Source organism: Mobula hypostoma, chromosome 8 (genome assembly GCF_963921235.1).
Source record: "Mobula hypostoma chromosome 8, sMobHyp1.1, whole genome shotgun sequence".
NCBI lineage: Eukaryota > Metazoa > Chordata > Chondrichthyes > Myliobatiformes > Myliobatidae > Mobula > Mobula hypostoma.
This window is the reverse complement of record NC_086104.1, coordinates 116,033,747-116,060,944: the sequence shown is the minus strand read 5'-3', so window position 1 is coordinate 116,060,944 and position 27,198 is coordinate 116,033,747. Positions and strand designations below refer to the sequence as shown.

At 46.1% G+C, this 27,198-nt stretch overlaps 2 protein-coding genes across 2 annotated transcripts; one reads left to right on the top strand and one right to left on the bottom strand.

Annotated features, from left to right (window-relative positions):
• On the top strand, window positions 1-18,304 carry LOC134350868 (keratinocyte proline-rich protein-like). The gene is made up of 2 exons (XM_063056651.1): window positions 1-131; window positions 15,259-18,304. Exon 2 carries the CDS (start codon window positions 16,130-16,132, stop codon window positions 17,339-17,341), a length of 1,212 nt encoding a protein of 403 aa, XP_062912721.1. The 5' UTR covers window positions 1-131; window positions 15,259-16,129; the 3' UTR covers window positions 17,342-18,304.
• On the bottom strand, window positions 125-27,154 carry LOC134350869 (interferon-induced protein 44-like). Its single transcript, XM_063056652.1, has 8 exons — window positions 27,132-27,154; window positions 22,790-22,901; window positions 22,652-22,697; window positions 22,337-22,538; window positions 13,961-14,089; window positions 11,121-11,283; window positions 10,938-11,035; window positions 125-10,006 (listed from the first exon to the last, which is right to left on the bottom strand). Exons 2-8 carry the CDS (start codon window positions 22,797-22,799, stop codon window positions 9,845-9,847), a joined length of 810 nt encoding a protein of 269 aa, XP_062912722.1. The 5' UTR covers window positions 22,800-22,901; window positions 27,132-27,154; the 3' UTR covers window positions 125-9,844.
• Window positions 27,155-27,198: the final 44 nt, after the last annotated feature.

Here is a 27,198-nt window from a genome sequence, read left to right as displayed (position 1 = left end):
CTGAAGTGCCGGAGATAGCCTGGCACGGCATCTATGCTGGAGTCAGTGCTCAGCAGAAGATGAACCTGTATTGTGTTCGACTACAGACTGCTACAACACTCACGGACTCTGGAACTGTCGTGTATTTTTGGGTGACTATATTTTACTGCTATCTTATATGTGCTGTATGTGCCTTGTGCTGTGTGTGACTGTTGCTAATGTATTTTGCACTTTGACCCCGGAGTAACACTTCTGTATTCATGATTGTTCATATACCCAGTCTGAATGACCATTAAACTTCAACTTGAACCATCTCATTTCTGTTATACTTCCCTCTGTTTTCCTTTTCCTGCCTTTACTTTTCCTCATTACTCTGGGCCCCTCACCCCTTCTCAGTTGCTTCTGAGTTTACCACTTCTTCCCCCTCCCACGTTGCCTCGTCCCTTCTCTTCCTTCATCGCTACAGAGAAGACACACATCAAACAAAATGCTTGATAACTGTACAACCCAATGACTCTTACAGATATTCTGTCTCCACAGATTCTGCCTGACCCACTGAGTTCTTCCAGCTTTCTGCTTTTTTCTTTAATGGGAATGGTTGGGGAAACTTGGAGTTACTTTCATTATTGAGAAACTATCCAGCCCCTGGAAATGACTGTTTTTTGGCAACATTTCATGCGTTGAGCAGGGACTGAATGTTGATATATTGCATGGAAACTTACTTAACTTTAATATTCATTTGAACTGATGGTCAGAGACACACACACACGAAATTTTGCGGATTCTGGGAATTGAGAGCCACACACACAAATTGCTGGACAAATTGAGTAGGTCAAACAATGTCTTTGGAAATGAATTCTGTAAACTGTCAACGTTTCAGACTGAGACCTTCCTTCAAGACTGGAAAGAAATCTAAAGGCTGCTGGAATATAAATGTGGAGGGAGGGGAAGGAGGATAGTTGGAAGGTGAGAGGTGAAACCAGGTGGGTGGGAAAGGTAAAGGTCTGGAAAAGAAAGAAACTGATAGGAGGGGAGAGTGGGTCATGGATGAAAGGGAAAGAGGAGGGGTACCGGGGGAGGCCATAGCAGGTGAGGAGAAGAGGTAAGAGGCTAGAGTGGGGACTAGAGAAAAAGGGAAGGGGAAGGAGAAATCGATGTTCATGCCATCAGGTTGGAGGTTGGACGGAATACGAAGAGTTGCTCCTCCACCCTGAGAGTAGTCACGTATCTTGTTAAACAACAGTGGAACAACACTGGGGTTCAAATCAGTGACCCCTGACCCAATGCATCTCCATTGGTTAGTGATGTTCTTGTGGCCTTTGAGTGCTGTCCACTGGCTCACGGAGCTTCGGTCAGCTGAACACATTCAATGATTTGATCAGTGCTGGCAGATCTGGCTCAGGCAGCATTTGAACAGAAAGGAATTGGCACTCTGGCTCAGAACAGAAGTGTAGAGGACTGCAGTGGTGATAGGAGATTCCATCAACAGAGGAATAAAGACTCGATTCTCTGGGCACGACAGGGACACCCAGATGGTATGTTGCCTCACTGGTGCCTGGGTCAGGATGTCTCGGATCAGATCCACGACATTCTAAAGGGGGAGGGTGAGCAGCCAGAACTCCTGGTACATATTGGCACACATGACATCGGTAGGAAAGGTGCAGAGATCCTTGAAGAGAGATTTAAGAGAGTGAGATACAAAGCTGAAAAGTAGGACCTCTGGGGTAATAATCTCTGGATTGTTGCTGGTGCCACGCACAGAGAGGGTAAAAATAGGATGATTTGGCACGCAAATGAATAGCTAAGAAACTGGTGCAGAGGGCAGGGGTGCAGATTTCTGGATCATTAGGATCTCATCGAGGGAAGGTACGATTTGTACAAAAGGGACAAGATACACCTAAACCCAAGGGCACCAATATCATTGCAGGGAAGTTTGAGAGAGCTGTTTCAGAGGTTTTAAACTAATTGGCAGGGGGATGGGTACCAGGGTGATAGGACTGAGGATGGGTCAGTTGGTTTACAAGCAGAAGCAGTGTGGAGTGAGACTGCTAACAAGGAGAGTCTGATGACAGGGCCAAATTGCAGTCAACAAGATGAGCTGCAATGTAAAAGGGGGACAAAATAAACAAGTGATGAATGCACAGTCAAGATGTTATATATGAATGTACGCAGTATACAGAATACGGTCAATTACTTTCATTAGTTTCAGATTGTCATATGTGACGTTGTGGGCATCAATGAATCATGGCTGAAAGAAGATTATAGCTGGAAGCGTAACATCCAAGGTTACACTTTGAATTGAAAGGACAGGTGGATTATAAGGTTGTTCTGTTTGTAAAAAATGAAATCAAATCATAAAAAAAGAGGTGACATAGGTTCAGTGTAGAATCGTTGTTGGTAGGGTGAAGAAACAGCAAAGGTGAAAAGACCCTGATGAGAGTTGTATACATACCTCTGAACAGTAGTAATGATGTGGTTTACAAGTTACAATGGGAGGTAGAAAATGTGTGTCAAAAGAGCAATGTTATGATAGTCATGGGGGATTTCAGTATGCAGATAGACTGGGAAAATCAGGTTGGTGTTGGATTCCAAGAGGGGAATTTTGCAGAATGTCTATGAGTTGGCTTTTTAGAGCAGCTCATGGTTGACTCCACAAGAAGATCAGCTATTCTGGATTGGGTGTTATGCAATGAACTGGAATTGATTAGAGAGCTTAAGGTACAGGAACCCTGATGAAACAGTGGTCATATTATGATATTATTCACCCTGCAATTTGAGAAGCAGAAGCTAAAGTCAAATCCATCAGTGTTACACTGGAGTAAAGAGAATTACAGTGGTATGAGAGAGGAGCTGGCCAAAATTGATTGGAAAAGATCACTGGCAGGGATGATGGCAAAGCAACAATGGCTGGGATTTCTGAAAGCAATTTGGAAGGCACAGGTTATATACCTCCCAAAGAGGAAGATGTATTCTAAAGGCAAGATGGCACAACTGTGGCTGACAAGTCAAAGCCAACATAAAAGCCAATGAGAGGGCATACAATAGAGCAAAACTGAATGGGAAGTTAGAAGATTGGAAAGCTTTTAAAAACCAACAGAAGGAAACTAAATTAGTCATGAAAAAGGGAAAGATAAAATATTAACCAACATTATCAAAGGAGATACCAAAAGTTTCTTTAGATATATGAAGTGAAAAAGAGAGGCCAGAACAGATATCAGATCGCTACAAAATGCTGCTGTAGTAGTAGTAATGGGAGATCCGAAAAAGTTTATTTTATCAGTCTTCACTGCTGAAGACACTGACAGTATGCCAAAAGTTTGAGAGTGTCATGGGACAGGAGTGTGTGAAGTTACCAGAAGGGAGAAAAGTCTTGAGAAACTGACAGGTCTAAGAATAGATGAATCACAAGGACCAAATGGATCCATTCCACTGTTCTAAAAGAGGTGGCTGAAGAGATTGTGGAGGCATTAGTATTGATCTTTCAAGAATCAATAGATTCTGACATGGTCCTGGAGGACTGGAAATTTGCAAATGTCACTCCACTATTCAAGAAGGGAGGGAGGCAGAAGAAAAGAAATTATGTGCAATTTAATCTGACCTCAGTGGTTTGGATTTGATTGTTAAGGATGTGGTTTTGGTGTACTTGGGGGTGCATGATAAAATAGGCCATAGTCAGCACAGTTTCCTTCAGGGAAAATCTTGCCTGGAAAATCTGTTGGAATTCTTTAAAGAATCACAAGCAGGATAGACAAAGGAGATTCAGTGAATCCTGTGTACTTCAATTTTGAGAAGGTGTTTGACATGGTGCCACACATGAGTCTGCTTAACAAGAGCCCATGGTATTACAGGCAAGATACTAGCATGGATAGAGCATTGGCTGATTAGAAAGAGGCAGAGAATGGGAATACAGGGAGCTTTTTCTGGCTGGTTGCCAGTGTTTCGTGGTATTCCACCGGGATCTGTGTTGGGACAACTTTTTATGATAGATGTTAATGATTTGGATGATGGAATTGATAGATTTGTGCCAGGTTTGTGGCCAGTATAAAGATAGTTTTGAGGAAACAGAGAGGCTATAAAAGAACTTAGATTCAGAAAATGGACAAAGAATTGGCAGGTGGAATGCAGTGTTGGGAGTGTCTGGTCACACACTTTGGTAGAAGAAATGAATGTGAAGACTATTTTCGAAATGGAGAGAAAATTCAAATATCTGAAGTGCAAAGAGATTTGGGAGTAATGGTGCAGGATTCCCTAAAGGTTAATTTGCAAAATGAGTCTGTGGTGAGGAAGGCAGTGCAATGTTAGCATTCATTTTGAGAGGACTGGTATATAAAAGCAAGGATATAACGTTGATGTTTCATAAGGCAATGATGTAGGCTCACTTGGAGATTGAGTGCAGTTTTGGGCCCTTGTCTAAGAAAGGACGTGCTGACATTGGAAATGGTTCAAAGGAGGTTCACGAAAATGATTCCGAGATTGAAAGGTTTGTCATATGAGGAGCCTTTGATGTCTTCTGGCCTTTCAACATTTGATAGACTGGTTGTGGAGAGGAAGTTTCCCATGTTGGGGAAGGCAAAGACTAGAAGATGCAGCCTGAGAATACATAGAGGGATATCCATTTATAATGAAGAGCAGGAGGAATTCCTTTAGCCAGAGTGGTGAGTCTGTTGTATTCATTGCACAGGTATCTGTGGTCACCAAGTCATTGAGCATATTTAAGGCAGAGCTGTTGATAGATTCTTGATTGGACAGGACATGAAGGAATACGGGGAGAAGGAAGGAGATTAGAGCTGAGAGGAAAATGGAACAGACATGGTGAAATGAATAGAGCAGACCTGATGGGCCAAATGGCATAATTCTGATCCTATATTTTATGGTTGAATCCCTGAGTCAGGAATAATTCCACATTGTAGCATCTTTAACTTCTCTGCCTTCATTTCTTCTCTACAGTCAACATTGTGAAGTTTTCTTGCTGAAGTAATTTCCAAGTTTGCCGGCATTCTGAACTGTCCTCTTTTTGGCTAAATAGGCTTCAGGAAATTTACTGAATATTTCTATGTAATCAATAAATCCTCAGCTTCCAATCTCCTACATGTTGCACCTCAGCAGATGGAGGGTTGAAGGGTTTGAGCTATTGAGCCAGGCTAAGGCAGAGTGTGGTCTGAAGCTGGATCATTTTTACAGCCGATCCTCTGAACCAATTGAATCCTTCTTGAAAACTTCTAACAGTCTCACTGGACGATCTCCCAAGCAACACCAATCTTATGTTCTCTTTCCCCAAAAAGGCCACTCCCCCGCCTCCTCTCTTACCTGTACCTCAATCACACCTGTAGCATCTGTACCTGGAGCATTGAGCTGCCCACCCTACCCTTTCCTCAGCTATGTTTCTGTTGTTGGTTGTGATATCCCAGTTCTCAGTGCCAGTCCATATCCTGAGTCCATGCGACAGTTTTGGACAGTTGAGGAACAGTAAAATACTTTCAAAGAGATTTTTCAGAGTGCTGAACAAAAATATATTCCAGTCAAAAGTAAGGACAGTAAGTGTGGGGAGAGCCAGCATTGGATAACGAAGGAAATAAAAGATAGTATCAAATTAAAAGTTCATGTGTACAAAGTCGTGAAGAGTGGTGGGAGACTGGAAGATTGGGAAAATCTTAAAAAACAACAGAGAACAAATAAACAAGAAATAAGGAAAGGGAAGATAGAGTATGAAAGTAAATTAGTACAACATATAAAAACAGCCAAAGTTTTTATAAATATATAAGCGGAAGAGGGTGGCTAAAGTCAAAGTAGGTCCCTTGGAAGACAAGAAGGGGAAATTGATAAGGAAATGGCTGAGGCACTGAATGACTATTTTGTCTCGGTCTTCATGGTGGAGGACACATCTAATATGCCAAAGAAGGATGTTATGGACAAAATGGGAGGTGAGGACCTCAATAAAATCGCTGTCACTAAAGACATAGTGATGAGCAAACTAGAGGGCCTGAAGGTAGATAAGTCCCTTTGCCCTAATGGAATGCATCCCAGGGTGCTGAAGGAATTGGTGGAGGTTATTGTAGAGGCGTTGGTAATCATTTATCAAAACTCTCTAGACACTGGGCGGGTTCCAGTGGATTGGAAGACAGCAAATGTCACGCCACTTATTAAAAAAGGATGTAGGCAAAAGATAGGCAACTATTGGCCAGTTAGCTTAATGTCTGTAGTCGGGAAAATGCTTGAAGCTGTCATTAAGGAAGAAATAGCAGAACATTTAGGAAGGAGTGGTTCCATTAGACAGATGCAGGCAAGGATTCAGAAAGGGCAGGTCCTGTTTGACAAACTTACTGGAGTTCTTTGAGGACATAATGAGTGCAGTGGATTGAGGGGTACAGGTGGATGTTGTATACTTGGATTTCCAGAAGGCATTCAATAAGGTGCCGCACAAGAAACTTATAAATAAGATACGGATGCATGGAGTCGGAGGAAGTGTATTGGTATGGATAGTGAATTGTTTAACCAATAGAAAGCAGAGAGTTGGTATAAATTTGTTGTTGACACTAAACTGAGTGGAATAGCAAATTGTACAGAAGATGAGGAGAGTCTGCAGAGGGATACAGATAGGTTAATAGAATGAGCCAAGGTCTGGCAGATGGAATACAATGTTGGTAAATGGAACTTTAGAAGAAATAGTAGAAGAACAGATTATTTAAATGGTGAAAGATTGCAGCATGCTGTTGTACAGAGGTACTTGGGAGTGCTTGTGCATGAATCGCAAAAAGTTGGCTTGCAGGTATAGCAGGCACAGCAGGCTATTAAGAAGGCAAACAGAATGTTGGCCTTCATTGCTGGTGGGATTGAATCCAAGAGCAGGGAGGTCATGCTGCAACTATATAGGGTACTGGTGAGACCGCACCTGGAGTACTGTGTGCAGTTCCGGTCTGCATTCTTGAGGAAGGATATACTGGCTTTGGAGGCAGTGCAGAGGAAGTTCACCAGGTTGATTCCAGGGATAAAGGGGTTAACCTATGAGTAGAGATTGAATCGCTTGGGACTATGCTCTCTGGAGTTCAGAAGAATGAGAGGGCATCCTATACAAACATACAAAATTTTGAAAGGGATTGATAACACAAAAGTAGGAAAGTTGGTTCCATTGGTAGGTGAGACTAGAACTAGGGGACATTGCCTCAAGATCCAGGGGAGAAGATTTAAGATGGAGATGAGGAGGAACAGTTTTTCTGAGAGAATGGTAAATCTGTGGAATTCTCTGCCCAGGGAAGCAGTTGAGGCTTCCCCACTAAATACGTATATTTAAGAAACAGTTAGTTAGGATTTTACATAGTAAGGGAATTAAAGGTCATGGGAAAAAGGCAGGTAGATGGAGCTGAGTTTACGGACAGATCAGCCATGATCTTATTGAATGGTGGGGCAGGCTCAATGGGCTGGATGGCCTACTCCAGCTCCTATTCCTTATGTTCTTATGTTCTTATTGCACTGAAATAACCACAGCTTAAAGCTGTGGCCTCTCCCTCCCTTACTCTGTTACTGTCTATTCTGTTAGTGTTGCAAGGATGTAGCGGTGGTACGAACCCAAGTGCTGAACACAGGCGCGGATGCTGAGTCGGGAGGCGCTATGGTCGTAGCGTGCGTGGAATTGGTGTCCAGAGAGAGTCTTTAGCTGAAGTCTTGGTTTTAGTAGAGAATTCAGGAACAATGCTAGACTTAGAACTAATAGTCCTAAGAACCATGGAACGAGACTACTCATACAAGAGTCGACCAATAGAGAGCCCTGGCTGGACAGGGCCTGTTGTACAGGACCCATGTCCACTAGGTTCACCATGGCAAGTTCGTTCTGTTGCAATGGTGCGTTGGGAACAGATCCAAATGCAAGATAAAGACACTGAAGTACAAGGAACAGGACTTGACTAGAGTAGGGACGTGACAGGATTCAGACAAGGAGCAGGGACAAGAATGCAGACTTGGGCTAGGGAAAACTGGACCAGGACTAGAAACCATGGACTAGAAGACAAGGCTCGATTCCGAGCCTGAGACTGGAAAAGGATTCAGAACCTGGGTCTTACCTCAGGCTCGAACCCCAGAACCAGGCAAGGACATGACATGGCTTCAGGACAGGACGTGGCTGGGGTCTAGAGGCCTGAGCTCAGAGACAGGCTGGGGCCTTGGGTCTTGAACTTGGCTGCGGGATCCTCGAGGCTTGGGTTCTTGGAGCTTGGCTGCGGGATCCTTGAGGCTTGGGTTCTTGGAGCTTCTCCTGGGCATGACGTGGATCTCCTGTGCAGAACGCAGAATGCAGAACTCCTGCACAGGATGCAGAACTTCACCCCACGGAGGCAAGGACAGGGAGGGAGGGACTCAACCACAGGGTAACGGCAAACGGCCTGCTTACCCGACAGGGGCAAGGGACAGAACCAACCGCAGGGTAACAGCAATCAGCCTGGCTTACCCAATGGAGGCAAGGAACAGGAAGGGACAGAACCAACTGCAGGATAAAGGCAATTACGGCCTGGCTTACCCAACGGAGGCAAGAACAAGAAAGGAGCTCAATCCAGGGTGGCTCTCAGTCTCAGGGCAGCCAGCGATCTTGGCTGGCTACAGAAACAGCCAAATCCATACCACAATAACTGCTCCGACGAGTGGCAACAAGGCTCCATGAAGCGGTGGTCCTCCAACCAGGCCTAGAGATCACGAATAGTTTCACTAGCCTTCCATCAGCAGGTTGCTCCAAGGGGAACTGACAAGACAAACCAGCAGCCGACACTCAACCCCAAGGTTACTTATATTCCAAGCCCAAAGATGGGAATCAGATGCCTATGATTAACTCAACCAAACAAAGGACAGCTGGAAGACCTGGAGTCTTGAGTCCACGGACCACACCGTGATCCAGAATGCGGACTTCACGGACCGGACCATGACAGTTAGATCTGGGGCTGATGTCCAGTAGCTTCTTCAGAAATCAAGAATGAGGCCCAAATCTTATGTTTACCACAGTTTCGTTAGATGTTTATAGTGGTACAGGTCAGATAGAGTCTGTGAATCTCAGCAAGTAAGGCGGAGAAGGAACAAGAGAACAGCAGCAGTAACAGCCGTGACTGACAGTAACAGTGAACGGCTGTACCAGTGGCCAGCTGAAAAGCAGTGATTGGCAATAACTGTGACCATCTGTAACTGTGACTGTCTGCAACAGTCCCCTGCTGTAACAGTGACTGTAACTGTGACTGTGACCGGCTGTAACTGTGATTGGCTGTAACAGTCCCCTGCTGTAATAGTGACTGGCTGTAATTGTGACCATCCGTAACAGTGACTGGCTGTAACTGTCACCATCTCTAACTGTGACTGGCTGTAACAGTCCCCTGCAGTAACAGTAACTCGCTGTGACTGTGACCGGCTGTGACAGTGAATGGTTGTGACTGTGACTGGCTGTAACAGTCCCCTACTGTAAGAGTAACCATCTGTAACTGTGACAGGCTGTAACAATCATTGACTGTAACGTTGACTGGCTGTCCCAGTAACCGGTTGTACAAGTCACCTCTGAACCAGTAACTGTGACTGACTGTAACAAAGGTAGATGAAAACGTGGTGAGCTTTTATTCTGCCAAGTGGGCTGAGCCAGTTTATCTGAGAAACCCTTTCAGCAGATACTAACTTATTCCCCCTTCAACTTTGCAAGGATAGAAACTACAGAAGAATGGAACTACTAATACAACAAGTTACTAGAAGTCTACAGACAAACAGGTGATTGTACAAATATATAAACAAGCATAAAGAATGCTAAAACTATGGGGAAAACAATAAAAACATCAATCCCACAGCAGTGTCCGTGCTGCTGAAACTAGAACAAATTCAATACGCTGGACAAGGTCAGCTGTGATCATTACACTGCTTTGAGAAATCGGTCAATATTTCTGACCATATTATCCAGAACATACAGGGCCAGGATGCATTTTATCATCTCGATCTGTTCACCTCTCCAATGATTCGAAACCACAAACATGGAACGCCTCTCCATCCCAGTGCGTTTTGCCAACTGGTCAAACTGAGGGAAAGGAAGGAGAGAGAGGGTATTAATGGAATTATAAACTCCACAAGCTTCAGATTCACGGGCAATGGTAGCAGTAACAGAGACGAAGAGAGCTGTTCCATTGGGATGGGCTTCAGCTGAACTGTGTTGTGACCAGTGTCCTGGGGAATCATGTGAATACTGTGTAGACCAGGCTTCAGACTAGACAGAAAGGGGAGGGTTCCAAGGGCAGAATGCTTAATAACTGAAGAGGAAGTGAGAGACCGGTGGCTCAGAGGAGTGAGGGGGGATTTGACAAACAAAGTGTGGCAGGAGGGGGCAGAAAATATCAGTAAAATGAGGCAGCACAAAGTAAAGCCTGAGTAATAGAGTTTAACACGTGGCTAAGGAGATGGTGCAGGAGGGGAAGGGCTTCAGGTTATTGGCTCTCTTCCAGGGAAGGTGGGACCTGTACAGACGGAATGGTTTGCACCTGAACTGGAGGGGAATGAATATCCTAGCAGGAAGGTTTTCTAGTGCTGCAAGGGGGGGTGGGGGTGCGGTTGGTGGGGGTGGTGGTTAAGCTAGAACTACACAGGATGGGAAGCAGAGCGCCTGAACAGATCGTGGAGTGGTTGTGGGGAAAGATGTTGCTGAGCCTACACACAAGGTCAGAAATCAAGTTTGACCATGGTGGGACTAATGTTCTGAGTTTTGTCTACTTCAATGCAGGGAATATTGTAGGAAAGGCAGATGAGCTTAGGGCATTCAAAGGATACAAAGTATATCAAAGTATTATCAATGTATGCATAAATTATAGAACCTTGAGATTTGTCTGCTTACTAGGAACCACAAAGCAAATATCTCCTGTGCTTACCTCTCTGCTGTCAGTGCAATCATGCTATTCACAGATTGGGTGCTATGTTTCCCACATCAATGTCAGTTCTCAGATTCTACATACTATTACCTTCTGCTGCAGTGGCTTGTATTCATAAATCCATGCATTGTGTTTCTCTGGTATCCCTAATAATTCAAACTTGGTCCCAATCACAACCCTGTGAACATCTGGAAAAGAGAGATGATCCAGATATCAATATGAAGCTGCAATGCTGAGGTGACAAAGTTACACAGAACAAAAGAAAGCACTTACAGTTCTGTGCCACGATTGTCTGTAGCTCCTGAAACTCTTCCATTTTATCGTCACTGACCAAGTCTATGGTGCTGATGTCAAATATGAAGGCGACTCCATGAATTACATTTTCCGGAATAATGGGATAGTTGGAAACATCCGAGTCAGGGTTGAAATGCTGTAACTAAGTGAGACAATGAAGAACTGGTTACGGAGGCAGCAGCAAGAACACTGATGATCACAATCACTCAGCACTGAGGTGAACACTGACTGGAGGGACAAGTCCCATCAGACAAAGCCCAGAGATCAGAGTCACTGATCTACTGAGATCCAGATGGGCTCTGACCTCACTCTTGCTTCAGGGATCAGTGGGATTTCTCTAACCCTGTCAATCTCCAGATGGGAAAGTTGCTGTCCCCAGTTCACTGTTACTTTTCAGTTCCTTTCATTGTGAGTCCACTCTGTCCCCACGAGCTGTTTTGGAATTTACACTGAGCTCTTCAATACTCAGTTTCTTGTACTATCTAAAATGTCAGCATTTTTACCAAAATGTCGGAACGTGATAACAAAGTTTTCAGAGGATTCAGAAACTGTTTGGTCCTTCACACTGAAGGATGATACAGATGGTTGGTCAGTGTGTAAACTGATGGGAAATTTAATCCTGAGGAGTGTGAGTTGTTCAGTCTCCATCAGTAATGTGGGGGAGACAATCGTGTGTATTGTGTCCAGGTTACTGGGTGATAGGAAGGTGAATGGTGAGTTCAGCAGCTTTTGTTCATGTTCGTTTCCTGAGGCCATTCAGCCAGGCTAGCCTATGCTAGCTCTCTGTCAGTTCACCAATTACTCATCTCCCCATCCACTCTCTGCCATTCTGACAACCCACCGGAAAAAACAGCAGCAGACTGACCCAATGACCTACATGCTATTGGGATGTGGGAGCCAGAAACCAGGATCATCAGGGGGAAACCCACATCATGACAGCAAGAGCCTGCAAACTATACATAGACAGCACCAGAGGCTGGGATGGAATCGGAATCACTGGATCTGTGAGTCAGCACTACTAACTGCTCCATCACTGTGTCACACAGTAGTACAGACGACTCGCTCCAATTCTATCGAGTCCTGGTGAGGCTTGTGCACAGTTCAGGATTCCTTACCCAAGGAAGGATTGCAGCAATGGCTGACCAGACTGATCCAGGGATGGTGGGTTTGACGAATGAAGAGTGATAAGAACAGAGTGTAGGGGAATGTAATGGGTGACAGATGGCACATATTGTTCATCATATAAACTGTTTTACATGATTCATAAACTCCGTCATTGAGTTGTTGAGTTCATTTTAAGAAACAGTGTCTGATACAATGACATCAGTATAAGGTGACTTGTTCTTCTGCAATGGAAGTAAAGGACTGCAAATCTTGTTAAATGCATAAAGTGACTCTCAATTGTTTTACTCACAAAATCCTACAAGGGCAAACACACCCCAAACCACCCCCCCTCCCCCGTCATCCCTCCACTAACCCCAGCCTTCTCCCCCAATTCAGTAAGCAGAACTGATCTAGTCTGGACCTCAACACCCTTCTTCTGTTGGCCCATGGCCATTGACTCCTGAGTGTCTGTTCTCACATCAGTTTGGAAGTAAGACAAGATTTCATGGCCATACACAGAATTCCAACATCAAACCCCACACGGTGGAGTTGTTGGCTTATAATGGATGCCAGCAGAAGGCAACTGGTGGGAGACAAGGAGGAGCTGCTCCAGGTGAGTTGGAGCAGGGGTCGGACCATCATCGGGGCTGGTGACCCTGTGACCTTCACTAGCAGTGGAGCGGATGCTGGGGTCATGTGTTGCTGGGATTGATCCATTTCCCCAACACTGCTCTGTCTCCTGACCTGTACCATGTGGAGGATGTCAGCACAACAGTCAGTCCTCCCTCACGTGGAAAAGAGCTCTAAGTGTCCCAGCAATGTGTAGAGGTGGAGACAGCTGGCAGTGAGACGCCAAGGAGAGTGGTGTGTAACCCCCTGGTGAATCTCTGTCAATATCTCCTCATGGGTAACTCCAGAACTAATGTCTGTCACTGTGTACCACTGTGTTACTCCAGGAATAATATCTGTCACTGTGACCCTGTGTGTTACTCCAGTACAAACATCTTTCATTGTATCCCCATGTGTAACTCCAGGACTAATCTCTGTCCTGTGTCCCTGTGTGTTACTCCAGGACTAATCTCTGTCACTGTGTTCATGTGTGTTACTCCAGGACTAATCCCTGTCACCGTGTCCCCGTGTGTTACACCAGGACTAATTTCTGTCAATGTGTCCCTGTGTATTACTCCAGGACTAATCTCTGTCAGCGCGTCCCCATGTGTTACTCCAGGATTAATCTCTGTCACTGTGTCCCTGCATGTTGCAGCAGGATTAATCTCTTTCACTGTGTCCCAGCGTGTCACTCCAGGACTAATCTCTGTCACTGTGTCCCGGTGTGTTGCTCCAGGACTAATCTCTGTCCCTGTATCCCAGTGTGTTACTCTGGGGCTAATCTCTGTAACTGTGTTCTCGTGTGTTACTCCAGGACTAATCTCTGCCACTGCATCCCTGTGTGTTACTCCGGGACTAATCTCTGTCACTATGTTCTCGAGTGTTACTCTTTGTTTGGTATTTATGTGTAACTTATTTTGAAGAGTGCCACCTCCCTTGGCCTAGGTTATAGTTTAATTCCAATCGGAGTGTGGACCTAGTCTTCAGAACCATAGCTGTTTTGTCTGAAACTTTGCTTGGGACCATTTCTCCCTTCTCTCTCTGAGGTTGTTCAGTGTTTAATGGCTTGTGGAAATCAGGAGTATGAAGTAAAGGAGGAAACTCACGTTTGTTCCTTTGGGAACTCTCCCTTCCAGGATCATCTGTAACACTTCCTTTGTCTGACCACAGTTCTTCATAGCATTCCATCCAGCTGTATCCCAAAAGTTTAAACTCCCTGCTTTGTAGGACCTGAGCTGTAAATTTTTTAAAAAGATGTACATTTGTATGGCACCTTTCATGGAGAGTAAAGTTCTGTGTAATGTAGAACACAGGGCAGATGGTATTTACGCAACAAGATCCCATAAACAGTGGAATGGTGATCAACTGAAGATCTGCTTTGTGTTGTTAACTGCTGGCTAAAATTATGTATCGGGACATGGGAGAACACCCTGCTTTTCCCTCAGTGAGGGGATAATCCAATCTGCAGGAGAACTCCTACCTCTTCCCTCAGTGACAGGACATCCCAGACTGTGGGACATCTCCCTGATCTTCTCTCGGTCACATGATGTCTCATGACACAAGAAAACTCCTCTTCCCTTGCTGCCCTGGGACTGTTTACGTTCCCCTGAGAGGGCAGGTGAATCCCTGGTATACAGACCCAGAGACACTCTGACTGCAGCAATGTTATCCTGAATCTCTGGATTCCCCTTTCAAACTAAAACGTTCCAGTTCACCAAGAAAACCAAATTAACAAGGACAGTCTTGGGGTGAGAGAGCAAAAATGGGGAGAATACTCGGCATATCAGGCAGCATCCATGGAAAAAGGAACAGGGACTGTTCTCAAAGAAGGGATTTGTGGTTAAGCTCTTTTGGGAAAAGGTCATTCTGGATTAGGTGTTGTGAAATAAACTGTATTTGATTTGGGAGTTTAAGGTAAAGAAACCCTTGGAGGCAAGTTTCATAATATGATTGAAGTCACCTTGAGGGTTGGTGGTGGGGGGGGCGGGGACAAGAAAATGATGTATCGATATTATAGTGGAATAAAGGGAATTATAGAGGGATAAGAGGGGATCTGGCCAAAGTTGATTGGAAGGAGACACGGGCAGGGATGATAGCAGAACAGCAATGGATGGAGTTTCTGGGAGCAATTCAAAAGATAGATTCATCCCAAAGTGGAAGGAATAATCTAAAGATGGGGTGAGGGGTGGTGGGGGTGTAAGGAGGTAACCATGACTGACAAGGAAAGTCAAAAGCAGAAAATCAAAAGAGAGAGTATATAATGTAACAAAAACTAGTGGGAAGTTAGACTGGGAATATTTCAAAATCAGTAGAAGGCAACTGAAAAAAGCCACAAGAAGAGAAAAGATGAAATTTGAGGATAAGCTATCCAACACTATAAAATTATAATAACAGATTTTTTCAGATATATAGAGTCAAAGAGAGGTAAGAGTGGATATCAGACTGCTGGAAAATAATGCAGGAGATAATGGGGGACACAGAAATGGCTGATGAACTGTATTTGTCATGGTCCAGTCCGTAAATGTCCGCATTCTGGTTCACGCTCTGGTCTGTGGACTCAGGACTCCGGGTCTTCCTGCTGTCCCTTGTTTTGGTTGAGTTAATCATAGGCATTTGATTCCCATCTTGGGGCTTGGAATATAAGTAGCCTTGGGGACGACTGGTGGCTGCTGGTTTGTCTTGTAAAGGTTTCCTGGGAGCAACCTGCCGGTGGAAGGCTACAGCGGCCACTTGCCATCTTTAGGCTGTGTTGGAGAACCATCGCTTCATGAAGCCTTGCTGTTGGTAGTCGGAGCTGTCTTTGCGGCATGGATTCGGCTGTTTCCCGGGCCAGCTGAGTGGCTGCTGGCCACTTCGAGCTAGGTGGGGATCTGGCTGTTTCCGTAGCCAGCTGAGGTTGCTGGCCGAACTGTGACTTGGAGCAACCCCGATGCAGAGATGGAACTGTATGTCATTCTTTGGTGTTTGTCTCTTCTTGTCCTTGCCTCTGTGGGGTAAGTCAGGCCGTTCTGCCATTGCCTTGCGGGGGATCTGTCTTGTCTTGTCCTCACCTCCAAGTGGTAACTCAAGCGGTTCTGCCATTGCCCTGCGGGGGTCCTGTCTTGTCTTGTTTTGTGTTTGCCTCTGTTGGGAAAGTCCGGCCGTTCTGCCTTTAACCAATGGATGGACCTGTCACACATTGGTGTGGAGATAAAGTTGAGTCCCGGCTTGTCTAAGGATTGGTCCAGGCTCGATGACTATGTACTGTCCAGTCTCGTGTTAGTAATGTGTTAAAGATGAGTCCCGGCTTCTCAAAGGATAAGTCCCGGCTCTCTGTTGAAGTACAGTTCCCAGTCTGTCTCCGAGATCCAGCCTCCAAGTTATCAGCCTCCACATTCCAAGACCAAGACCCCAGCCTGTCTCCAAACTCAAGACCCCAGCCTGTCTCCAAACTCAAGACCCCAGCCTGTCTCCAAACTCAAGACCCCAGCCTGTCTCCAAACTCAAGACCCCAGTCTGTCTCCAAGCTCAAGACCAAGACCCCAGCCTGTTCTCCAAGCTCAAGAACAAGACCCCAGCCTGTCTCCAAGCTCAAGACCAAGACCGCAGCCTGTCTCCAAGCTCAAGACCAAGATCCCAGCTGTCTCCAAGCTCAAGACCAAGACCCCAGTCTCTACAAGCTCAAGACCAATACACCAGGCTTTCTCCAAGCTCAAGACCAAGACCCCAGTCTGTCTCCAAGCTCAAGACCAAGACACCAGGCTTTCTCCAAGCTCAAGACCAAGACCCCAGCCTGTTTCCAAGCTCAAGAACAAGACCCCAGCCTGTCTCCAAGCTCAAGACCGAGACCCCAGCCTGTCTCCAAGTACAAGACCAAGACCCCAGCCTGTTCTCCAAGCTCAAGAACAAGACCCCAGCCTGTCTCCAAGCTCAAGACCAAGACCCCAGTCTGTCTCCAAGCGAAAGACCAAGTCCACAGCCTGTTCTCCAAGCTCAAGACCAAGATCCCAGCTTGTCTCCAAGCTCAAGACCAAGACCCCAGCCTGTCTCCGAGCTCAAGACCAAGACCAAGACCCCAGCCTGTCTCCAAGCTCAAGACCAAGACCCCAGCCTGTTTCCAAGCTCAAGACCCCAGCCTGTCTCCAAGCTCAAGACCAAGATCCAGCCTGTCTCCAAGCTCAAGACCAAGACCCCAGCCTGACTCCAAGCTAAAGACCAAGACCCCAGGCTTTCTCCAAGCTCAAGTCAAGGACCCCAGGTTGTCTCCAAGCTCAAGACCAAGACCCCAGCCTGTATTCCAAGTTCAAGACCAAGTCCCCAGACTGCCTCCAAGCTCAAGACCAAGACCCCAGCCTGTCTCCAAGCTCAAGACCAAGACCCCAGTCTGTCTCCAAGCGAAAGACCAAGACCCCAGCCTGTTCTCCAAGCTCAAGACCAAGACCCCAGCCTGTCTCCAGGCGCAAGACCAAGACCCTAGTCGGTCTTCAGGCTCAAGTCCAATACCCTAGCCTGTTTCCAAGCTCAAGACCAAGACCCCAGCCTATCTTCAAGCTCAAGACCAAGACCCCAGCCTGTCTCCAAGCTCAAGACGAAGACCCCAGCCTGTCTCCAAGCTCAAGACCAAGACCCCAGCCTGTCTCCAAGCTCAAGACCAAGACCCCAGTCTGTCTCCAAGCGCAAGACCAAGACCCCAGCCTGTTCTCCAAGCTCAAGACCAAGACCCCAGCCTGTCTCCAGGCGCAAGACCAAGACCCTAGTCGGTCTTCAGGCTCAAGTCCAATACCCTAGCCTGTCTCCAAGCTCAAGACCAAGACCCCAGCCTATCTTCAAGCTCAAGACGAAGACCCCAGCCTGTCTCCAAGCTCAAGACGAAGACCCCAGCCTGTCTCCAAGCTCAAGACGAAGACCCCAGCCTGTCTCCAAGCTCAAGACGAAGACCCCAGCCTGTCTCCAAGCTCAAGACCAAGACCCCAGCCTGTATTCCAAGCTCAAAACCAAGACCCCAGCCTGTCTCCAAGCTCAAGTCCAGGACCCCTGCCTGTCTCCAAGCTCAAGACCAAGACCCCAGTCTGTCTCCCAAGTGCAAGACCAAGACCCCAGACTGTTCTCCAAGCTCAAGACCAAGACCCCAGCCTGTCTCCAAGCTCAAGTCCAGGACCCCTGCCTGTCTCCAAGCTCAAGACCAAGACCCCAGTCTGTCTCCAAGTGCAAGACCAAGACCCCAGACTGTTCTCCAAGCTCAAGACCAAGACCCCAGCCTGTCTCCAAGCTCAAGACCAAGACCCCAGCCTGTCTCCAAGCTCAAGACCAAGACCCCAGTCTGTCTCCAAGCGAAAGACCAAGTCCACAGCCTGTTCTCCAAGCTCAAGACCAAGATCCCAGCTTGTCTCCAAGCTCAAGACCAAGACCCCAGTCTCTCCAAGCTCAAGACCAAGACCCCAGCCTGTCTCCGAGCTCAAGACCAAGACCAAGACCCCAGCCTGTCTCCAAGCTCAAGACCAAGACCCCAGCCTGTTTCCAAGCTCAAGACCCCAGCCTGTCTCCAAGCTCAAGACCAAGATCCAGCCTGTCTCCAAGCTCAAGACCAAGACCCCAGCCTGACTCCAAGCTAAAGACCAAGACCCCAGGCTTTCTCCAAGCTCAAGTCAAGGACCCCAGGTTGTCTCCAAGCTCAAGACCAAGACCCCAGCCTGTATTCCAAGTTCAAGACCAAGTCCCCAGACTGCCTCCAAGCTCAAGACCAAGACCCCAGCCTGTCTCCAAGCTCAAGACCAAGACCCCAGTCTGTCTCCAAGCGCAAGACCAAGACCCCAGCCTGTTCTCCAAGCTCAAGACCAAGACCCCAGCCTGTCTCCAGGCGCAAGACCAAGACCCTAGTCGGTCTTCAGGCTCAAGTCCAATACCCTAGCCTGTCTCCAAGCTCAAGACCAAGACCCCAGCCTATCTTCAAGCTCAAGACCAAGACCCCAGCCTGTCTCCAAGCTCAAGACGAAGACCCCAGCCTGTCTCCAAGCTCAAGACCAAGACCCCAGCCTGTCTCCAAGCTCAAGACCAAGACCCCAGTCTGTCTCCAAGCGCAAGACCAAGACCCCAGCCTGTTCTCCAAGCTCAAGACCAAGACCCCAGCCTGTCTCCAGGCGCAAGACCAAGACCCTAGTCGGTCTTCAGGCTCAAGTCCAATACCCTAGCCTGTCTCCAAGCTCAAGACCAAGACCCCAGCCTATCTTCAAGCTCAAGACCAAGACCCCAGCCTGTCTCCAAGCTCAAGACGAAGACCCCAGCCTGTCTCCAAGCTCAAGACGAAGACCCCAGCCTGTCTCCAAGCTCAAGACGAAGACCCCAGCCTGTCTCCAAGCTCAAGACCAAGACCCCAGCCTGTATTCCAAGCTCAAAACCAAGACCCCAGCCTGTCTCCAAGCTCAAGTCCAGGACCCCTGCCTGTCTCCAAGCTCAAGACCAAGACCCCAGTCTGTCTCCCAAGTGCAAGACCAAGACCCCAGACTGTTCTCCAAGCTCAAGACCAAGACCCCAGCCTGTCTCCAAGCTCAAGTCCAGGACCCCTGCCTGTCTCCAAGCTCAAGACCAAGACCCCAGTCTGTCTCCAAGTGCAAGACCAAGACCCCAGACTGTTCTCCAAGCTCAAGACCAAGACCCCAGCCTGTCTCCAAGCTCAAGACCAAGACCCCAGCCTGACTCCAAGCTCAAGACCAAGAACCCAGCCTCAAACCTCAAGCCTCTATGCCCCAGACATTTCCTGTCCTGTAGTCATGTCATGTCCTTGCCTGATTCTGGGGTCCGAGTCCGAGGGAAGACCCAGGTTCTGGGTCCTTGTCCAGTCTCTGGCTCAGAGCCCAAGCCCAGGCTCCTAGTGCCTAGTTCCTTGTCCGGGTTCCCTGTCTTGTCCATGTCCTAGCCCAAGTCTGCATTCTTGTCCCTGCTCCTTGTCTGTAACCTGTCACGTTCCTACTCTAGTCAAGTCATGTTCCCCGTACTTCATTGTCTGTGTCTTGCATTTGGATCCGCTACCAGTGCCACCCATTGTGACAATATTTGTATTTTACATCAGCCTTCTCTGTGGAAGACACCAGCTGTATGCCAGAGAGTCAGGGATCAAGTGTGAGTGTAGCAGCTGTTGGTAAGGAGAAGGTGATGGGAAGTGGAAAAGTTTGTATGTGGGTAATTTGCTGAAACCTGAATAACTGCAGCCCAGGCTCTGGAAAGTGATCCTGAAGAGATTGTGGAGGCATCAGTAGTCGTCTTTGAAGAAACACTAGTTCTAGATTGGTTCTGAAGGACTGAAAATTGCAAATGCCACTTCATACACCCATTCTCCCAATCTGTCTCAGTTCTTCTGCAGATTCCCTGCTTCCTCAAAACTAACCACCCTCCACCTATTTTTCTATCAGCCACAAAACTGGCCACAAAGCCATCAATTCCATCTTCCAAATCTTTTGCATATAACGTGAATAAAAACAGTCCCAATATCGATCTCTGTGATTACCACTAGTCACCAGCAGACAGCCAGGAAAAGCCCCATCTATTCCTACATTTTGCATCTTGTCAGTCATCCAAAATTCTATCCATGCCAGTAACTTTATTGTAATACCATAGGCTATTAACTACTTCAGCAGTTTCATCTGTGGCTCCTTGTCAAAGTTTTTCTGAAAATCCAAGTAAACAACATCCACTGTCTCTGCTTTGTCTCTCTGGAATGCTATTTCCTCAAAGAATTCCAACAGATTTTACAGGTAAAATTTCCCCTTGAAGAAAACGTACTGATTTTGGCCTATTTTGTCATGTGACTCCAAGTGTATTGAAACCTTATGCTAATCAATGGAGTCTAGCATTTTCCCAACCATTGACATCGGGCTAATTGGCCTATAATTTCTTTTTCGTCCCTCCCTTCTTAATTCCGCAGCTAATTGATATCACGCACTTGGATTTAAATTCACATTTCCCATAGGGGGACCATTTCCAAATTTCCAAAAAGGAGGACATTGCATATGTGGTCATGGATTACCATATATATACAGTGCGTTTCAAAAAAAAATTATAAAATTTAAACCGTATTGCAAAAACAATAAATGCAAACAGATGACCACTTTAGTTATTTTATTAAATAAAAATTCTAACACGATACTTTTTTGCCTATATAAATCCAGCAAAAACCTAGCTATTTCATCATTAATCCGTGATGTTCTGCCAGAGCCCTTATTCCTATTCAATTATTCATCATTCTGCATATTACATACATGCATTCATACAGTTTAAATAAAGAAATGAATATTCATTTTTACTCCTGCTGAAGCAAATATGCTAACCAAATTAATTTACTTAATTTCTTCAGTTGCTTGAGCTGGGGAGAAAAATGATAATAATGATGGTGTTCCAGCAGTACGAGTGTTAACTTTATATTTATCTGTGGTACCGTGTCGTTCAACTGCACTTTTTCCCTTACTGCCAATCTTCACGTCACAACGGTATAGTGTACAAAAAACATGAAAATTATATTTTCTGCTTTTAGCAATAAATCCAAATTCTTTGGTCCATTCATGGTTGAATATAGTTTTTCTTTTCAGCAATTCTTTAGGGTCTTGAAACAAGAATAAAAAGTCAACCACTCTCCACTGTGGTCTTGGGTTAACGGTTGTTATAGCTTTCAGTTTCCACTGTTTTAAGTATATCCGAGGTAATTTATATAAGTTTTTTAGTCAGACGCAAAAAAGGAGGACAAGTTAATGCAAACATGAGAAAATCTGCAGATGCTGGAAATTCAAGCAACACACACAAAATGCTGGCCAGACAGCATCTATAGGAAGAAGTACAGTCAACATTTCGGGCCGAGACCCTTCGTCAGGACTAACTGAAAGAAGAGATAGTAAGAGATTTGAAAGTGGGAGGGGGATGGGGAGATCCGAAATGATAGAAGAAGACAGCAGGAGTTGGGATGAAGCTAAGAGCTGGAAAGTTGATTGGCAAAAGGGATACAGAACAGCAGAAGGGGGCGGATCATGGGACGGGAGGCCTAGGGAGAAAGAAAGGGGGAGGGGAGCCCAGAGGAAGATGAAGGGCAGGCAAGGAGAAATTGTGAGAAGGACAGAGAGAGAACAAAGAGAGGAGAAATGGAGGGGGGGGGGAGAAGAGAGAATAAATAAATAAATAGACAGATGGATAAATAAATAAATAAGGGCTGGGGTAAGAAGGGGAGGAGGGCTTTAATGGAAGTTAGAGAAATCAATGTTCATGCGATCAGGTTGGAGGCAAATTAACGTCCGGCTCCAGATGGCGTCAGACGGAGGCCTAAAGCCGGACTTCTAGCCTCCCTACTTTCCCAGCCTCGGGGCCTCCCGACGTGCTTACCAGCAAATAGATTGGAGTGAGGTGACCTCTCACTACCTCTGATGTGGACATCAAGGAGACACATAAAGGACGGTGAATTCACAGTTAATAGAGTAACATATACCGCTTGTGCGTTTGTATTAAGTTGACAGCAGTGTGTGTACCTCTGGTGTGAGAGACTCGGGATTGTCTCCTGTTGGGACACAGGTTATAGTCGTTCCTTGTGGATCCAGAGCCGAGAGGAATGTGTTGATGGTCGATGATTTCCCAACCCCCACCATGCCGAAGAGCAGGATATTTATACAGTCTCCACAGCCCTCAGGGGGGTTGTAGTTTAACAAGAGGTTCTTCAAATTGCCCAGATTCCTGCCAAAGACCAGGGAGACAGAGCATCAGCTGTCTGAGTGAAACGGGTTAACGAAATCATCATATTTACCCCTGTCCGATTGGGATGACACACCCCGATTATGCGAACCTACCGCTTGTCCATGGCTGGGAAGTGATAACAGCAGTCCTTTGAAAAATCTGAAATACAACGTGAAAGTATTAATATCTTTGTTTTATCTCGGGGGGGGGGGGGTGGTGGTCTCAGTAACGGATTAAAGATATAAACTCACGGCTTCCCATGTTTGGCGTTGTATAAACCCAGTGATCTGCGCCGGAGTGTTGACTGTGCTTCTGCCTGCGGGAATCCAAGTCTTTTTCTTGATGTACTTTCACTTTCCTTTGCTACCGGTTGATGAGCAAATTTGGTCAGGATGATCAAAGTGAGGCAGGAACCAATAAGAACTTTTACAGTGACATTTCATCCATTCCGATTTTACTGTTCGTCGAATTCAGCGACACCACGCAGGGCGTACACGTTAACTAACATATAAAAGCCCGTTCTGTTTATAATACTATCACCGACGAAAAGGAAATCATGACGGGAGTTTCCACCAGGAAAATTCTGTTGCATTATTCTATAAGACCATGAGTCCATAAGACATAGGAGCAGAAGTAGGCCATTCGGCCCATCGAGTCTGCTCTGCTGGACAGATCCAATTCTTCCAGTCATCCCCACTCCCCTGCCTTCACCCCATACCCTTTGATGCCCTGGCTATCAAGAACCCATCTATCTCTGCCATGAGTACACCTAATGACTAGCCTCCACAGCCACTTGTGACAGCAAAGTCCACAAATTTACCAACCTCTGACTAAAGTAATTTCTACGCATTTAGTTCTAAAAGGACGTCCTTCAAACCTGAAGCCGTGCCCTCTTACCCTATAATCCCCTACCATGGGAAATAACTTTGCCATTTCTAATCTGTTCAGGCCTTTTAACATTCGGAATGTTTCTATGAGATCCCCCTCATTCTCCTGAACTCCAGGGAATACAGCCCAAGAGCTGCCAGACGTTCCTCATTTGGTAACCCTTTCATTCCTGGGTCCAACTCACACTGCAGGTCACTTTTAAGGTATCTTGCACAAGGACTCCTAAGTCCCTTTGCACCTCTGCATTTTGAATTCTCTCCCCATCTAAGTAATTGTCTGCCCGTTTACTTCTTTCACTTTCCAACAATGTATTTCATTTGTCACTTATTTGCCCATTTCCCTAAACAATCTAAGTCTCTGTGCAGGCTCTCTGTTTCCTCAACACTGCCCGCTCCTCTACCCATCTTTGTATCATCGGCAAATTTAGCCACAAATCCATTAATACTGTAGTCCAAATCATCCACATACTTTGTAAAAAGCAGTGGTTTCAACACTGACACCCGTGGAACTCCACTGGTAACCGGCAGCCAACCAGAATATGATCCTTTTATTCCCACTCTCTGTTTTCTGCCGAGCAGGCAATGCTCCACCCATGCTAGTAACTTCCCTGTAATTGTACGGACTCTTATCTTGCTAAGCAGCCTCATGTGCGCCACCTTGTCAAAGGCCTTCTGAAAATCCAAGTACACCACATCCACTACATCTCCTTTGTCTACCTTGCTTGTAATTTCCTCAAAGAATTGCAGTAGGTTTGTCAGGCAGGATTTTCCTTTCAGGAAACCATGCTGGCTTTGACCTATCTTGTCATGTGCCTCCAGGTACTCCATAATCTCATCCCTAACAATCGATTCCAACAATTTCCCAAACACTGATGTCAGCCTAAAAGGTCTATAGTTTCTGTCTATAGGCTGAGTAACATTTGCAATTTTCCAGTCATCCGGTACAATGTCAGAATCTATCAATACTTAAAAGATCATCGTTAATGCCTCCGCAATCTCGCTATCTACTTCCTTCAGAAGCCTAGGGTGCATTCCATCAGGTCCAGGAGATTTATTCGCCCTCAGAACATTAAACTTCCTGAGCACCTTCTCAGTCATAATTTTCACTGCACAAACTTCACTTCCCTGACACTCTTGAATGTCTGGTATACTGCAGACGTCTTCCACCGTGAAGACGGATGCAAAATAGGCATTCAGTTCCTCTGCCATCTCTACAACTCTCATTATACTATCTTCAGCGCCATTTTCTATTCGTCCTTTATCTACCCTCAACTCTCTTTTACCCTTTATATACTTAAAAAATCTTTTAGTGTCTTCTTTGACATTAGTTGCCAATTCCTTCTCATAATTCATCTTTTCCCTCTGAATGACCTTCTTAGTTTCCTTCTGCAAGTTTTTGAAAGCTCCCCAATCCTCTATCTTCCCACTAGCTCTGGCTTCCTTGTATGCCCTCTCTTTTGCTTTTAATTTGGCTCTGACTTCACTTGTCAGCGACAGAAGTGTCCTTCCCTTTGAAAATTACTTCTTATTTGGAATATATCTGTCTTGCACTTCCCTAATTTTTCACAGAAACTCCAGTTATTGCTGCTCTGCTGTCCTTCCTGCAAATGTCCCTTTCCAGTCAACTTCGGCCAGTTCCCCTCTCATGCCATTGTAATTTCCTTTATTCCACTGAAACACCGACACATTGGATTTTATTTTTTCCCTCTCAAATTTCAGTGTGAATTCGATCATATTGTGATCACTGTTCCCTAAGGGTTCATTAACCTAAAGCTCTCTTATCACCTCCAGATCATTGCACAACACACAAACCAGCACAGACAATCCCCTAGTGGGCTCGAAACAAGCTGTTCTAAAAACCCATCCCTTAGACACCCTACAAATTCTCTCTCTTGAGGTCCAGTACTGGCAAATCCACTTTCATGTTATAATCCACATCGATTACCATGACATTGCCTTTCTGGCATGCCTTTTCTATCTCCTGCTGTAACTGGAAATCCACATCCGGGCTGCTGTTTGGAGGCCTGTATGCAACTGCCAGTAGGGACCTTCTACCTTGCCATTTCTTAACCCAGCCCATAGGGTCTCTAAACCTTCCAATCCTATGTCATCTCTTTCCAATGATTTAATATTATTTCTTATGCACAGAGCCACACCAACCCCTCGGCTTACTAACCTATGTTTCCAATATACCGTATATCCTTGGACATTCAGCTCTCAGTGGCAGCCATCCTTTAGCCAAGTTTCACAGATGGCCAGAACGTCGTATTTGTCAATCTAAACTTCTAGATCGTACTTTTTATTCCTTATGCAGCGTGCATTCAAATACAACGCTCTCAGTCCAGTATTTGTTGTCTCTGTTTTAACTGCACCACGCATCTATTGCCCTATGTAAGGGGCTTCTTCTTTTATGTTACTGCTAAGGTTAATAAAATGGCTTCTTTGTTATGTTAACTGCTGAGAATGTTCTCAAAACTAGCAGCTTGTTTGGGTTATATTACTGATAATGAGAATTGTATTCATTTGCTAACCAATTGGGATAGATGTAATTCTTACTTGTGTGTCTATAAACTATTGTTTCGCGGGCTTGGGGGAGAAGGCGCGATGGGGACAGAGAGAGGAGACGCGATGCTTAAGCTGGGCGACGGAACGGACGCCGAGCGGTAGTTCGAGGCTCAGGGTCTTCGGCGAGGCGAGGAGATGAAGACAGACTCGTGCGGAGCGTCTGGCCGACCACCGTGGCTGGTCCCAGGTGGCGGGTCGAGGGTGTCGGAGGGGATCGGAGGGGATCGAATGGTGGAAAGAGGACTCCGTTCATTGAGCTCCAACTGTTGTTCACTAAGTGGTTGAACTTTGATAAGTTTGGCGCCTTTCACTTTCCTTTTATACTTTATCTCTATTAATGACATAGTTCCAGTAAGATCTATAAAGTGTAATCATTTAATGGCACATGGTGTATTGTCTGTTATTTGGCGGGGTGGGGTACATCACACAGCATCCACACAAACTTGATAAATCCAGTTTGGCGGGGCCGAAGGCTGCTTCCCCGAGACAAAACCGAGTTGAGCGGGCCTGAGGCTTACCAGGGGGCTGCATAGTGGGGTTACTCGTCCGGAATATGGATTTTTGTAGGAAGCTGTGTGATCACCCTCTTTAAATTATGCATGCTGCGGGGACGGAACCTGGTGTGCCTCTGTGGAATTGCTGGTTGTTACTGCATGTGTGTTGGGTGGGGTGGCTGTTGGCACCCCGGAGGTCTTTGTTCAAGTTCAGACTAGCGCTGATGAGATGGTGGTGGGACTGCCAGAGTCTATTGGTGCCCCAGGTGAGGCGGGACAATGGGCTGTCCATACTGTTAGGAGAGAGAGGAACGAGTGGTCTGATTAGGAGGTAGTGTCTGCGAATAAAAGTTCTTGCTATGGCAGGCTCCGCCTGGCTTTTCGGAAAAAGTCCCCCCCCCCCTAAAGGGGCGGAGGCGTACGAGACGTGGGCGGAGCGGATCTCTCAGTTGTTAGACGAGTGGCAGTGCTCGGTTGAGGGAGAGCGGCAGGGATTGGTTGGAAGTTTGAGTAGGCGGGCTGTTGACAGTGTTAGAACTGTCAGGACCAATTATCCCGTAGTGACAGCTGCCAGTTATGTGAAAGCGGGGGAAAATGCGTCTGGTTCGACTGGAAGTAAAATGCAGCGCCTGGGGCGGTTTCCATACCTGTGTCAGGAGATTGGGGAAAAGCTTTCAATGCATCTTCTCTGGGTAGGGGAGCAGCTAAATTGCT

Excerpts from the sequence above, each read along its gene's own strand:
- LOC134350868 (XM_063056651.1), top strand. The coding sequence starts at position 16,130 with ATGAGTCCCGGCTTCTCAAAGGATAAGTCCCGGCTCTCTGTTGAAGTA.
- LOC134350869 (XM_063056652.1), bottom strand. Across the intron at positions 22,539-22,651 it reads TTCCCAGCCATGGACAAGCG|GAATCTGGGCAATTTGAAGA; the intron begins GTAGGTTCGCAT and ends GGTCTTTGGCAG. Across the intron at positions 14,090-22,336 it reads CCGAGTCTCTCACACCAGAG|CTCAGGTCCTACAAAGCAGG; the intron begins GTACACACACTG and ends AAAAATTTACAG.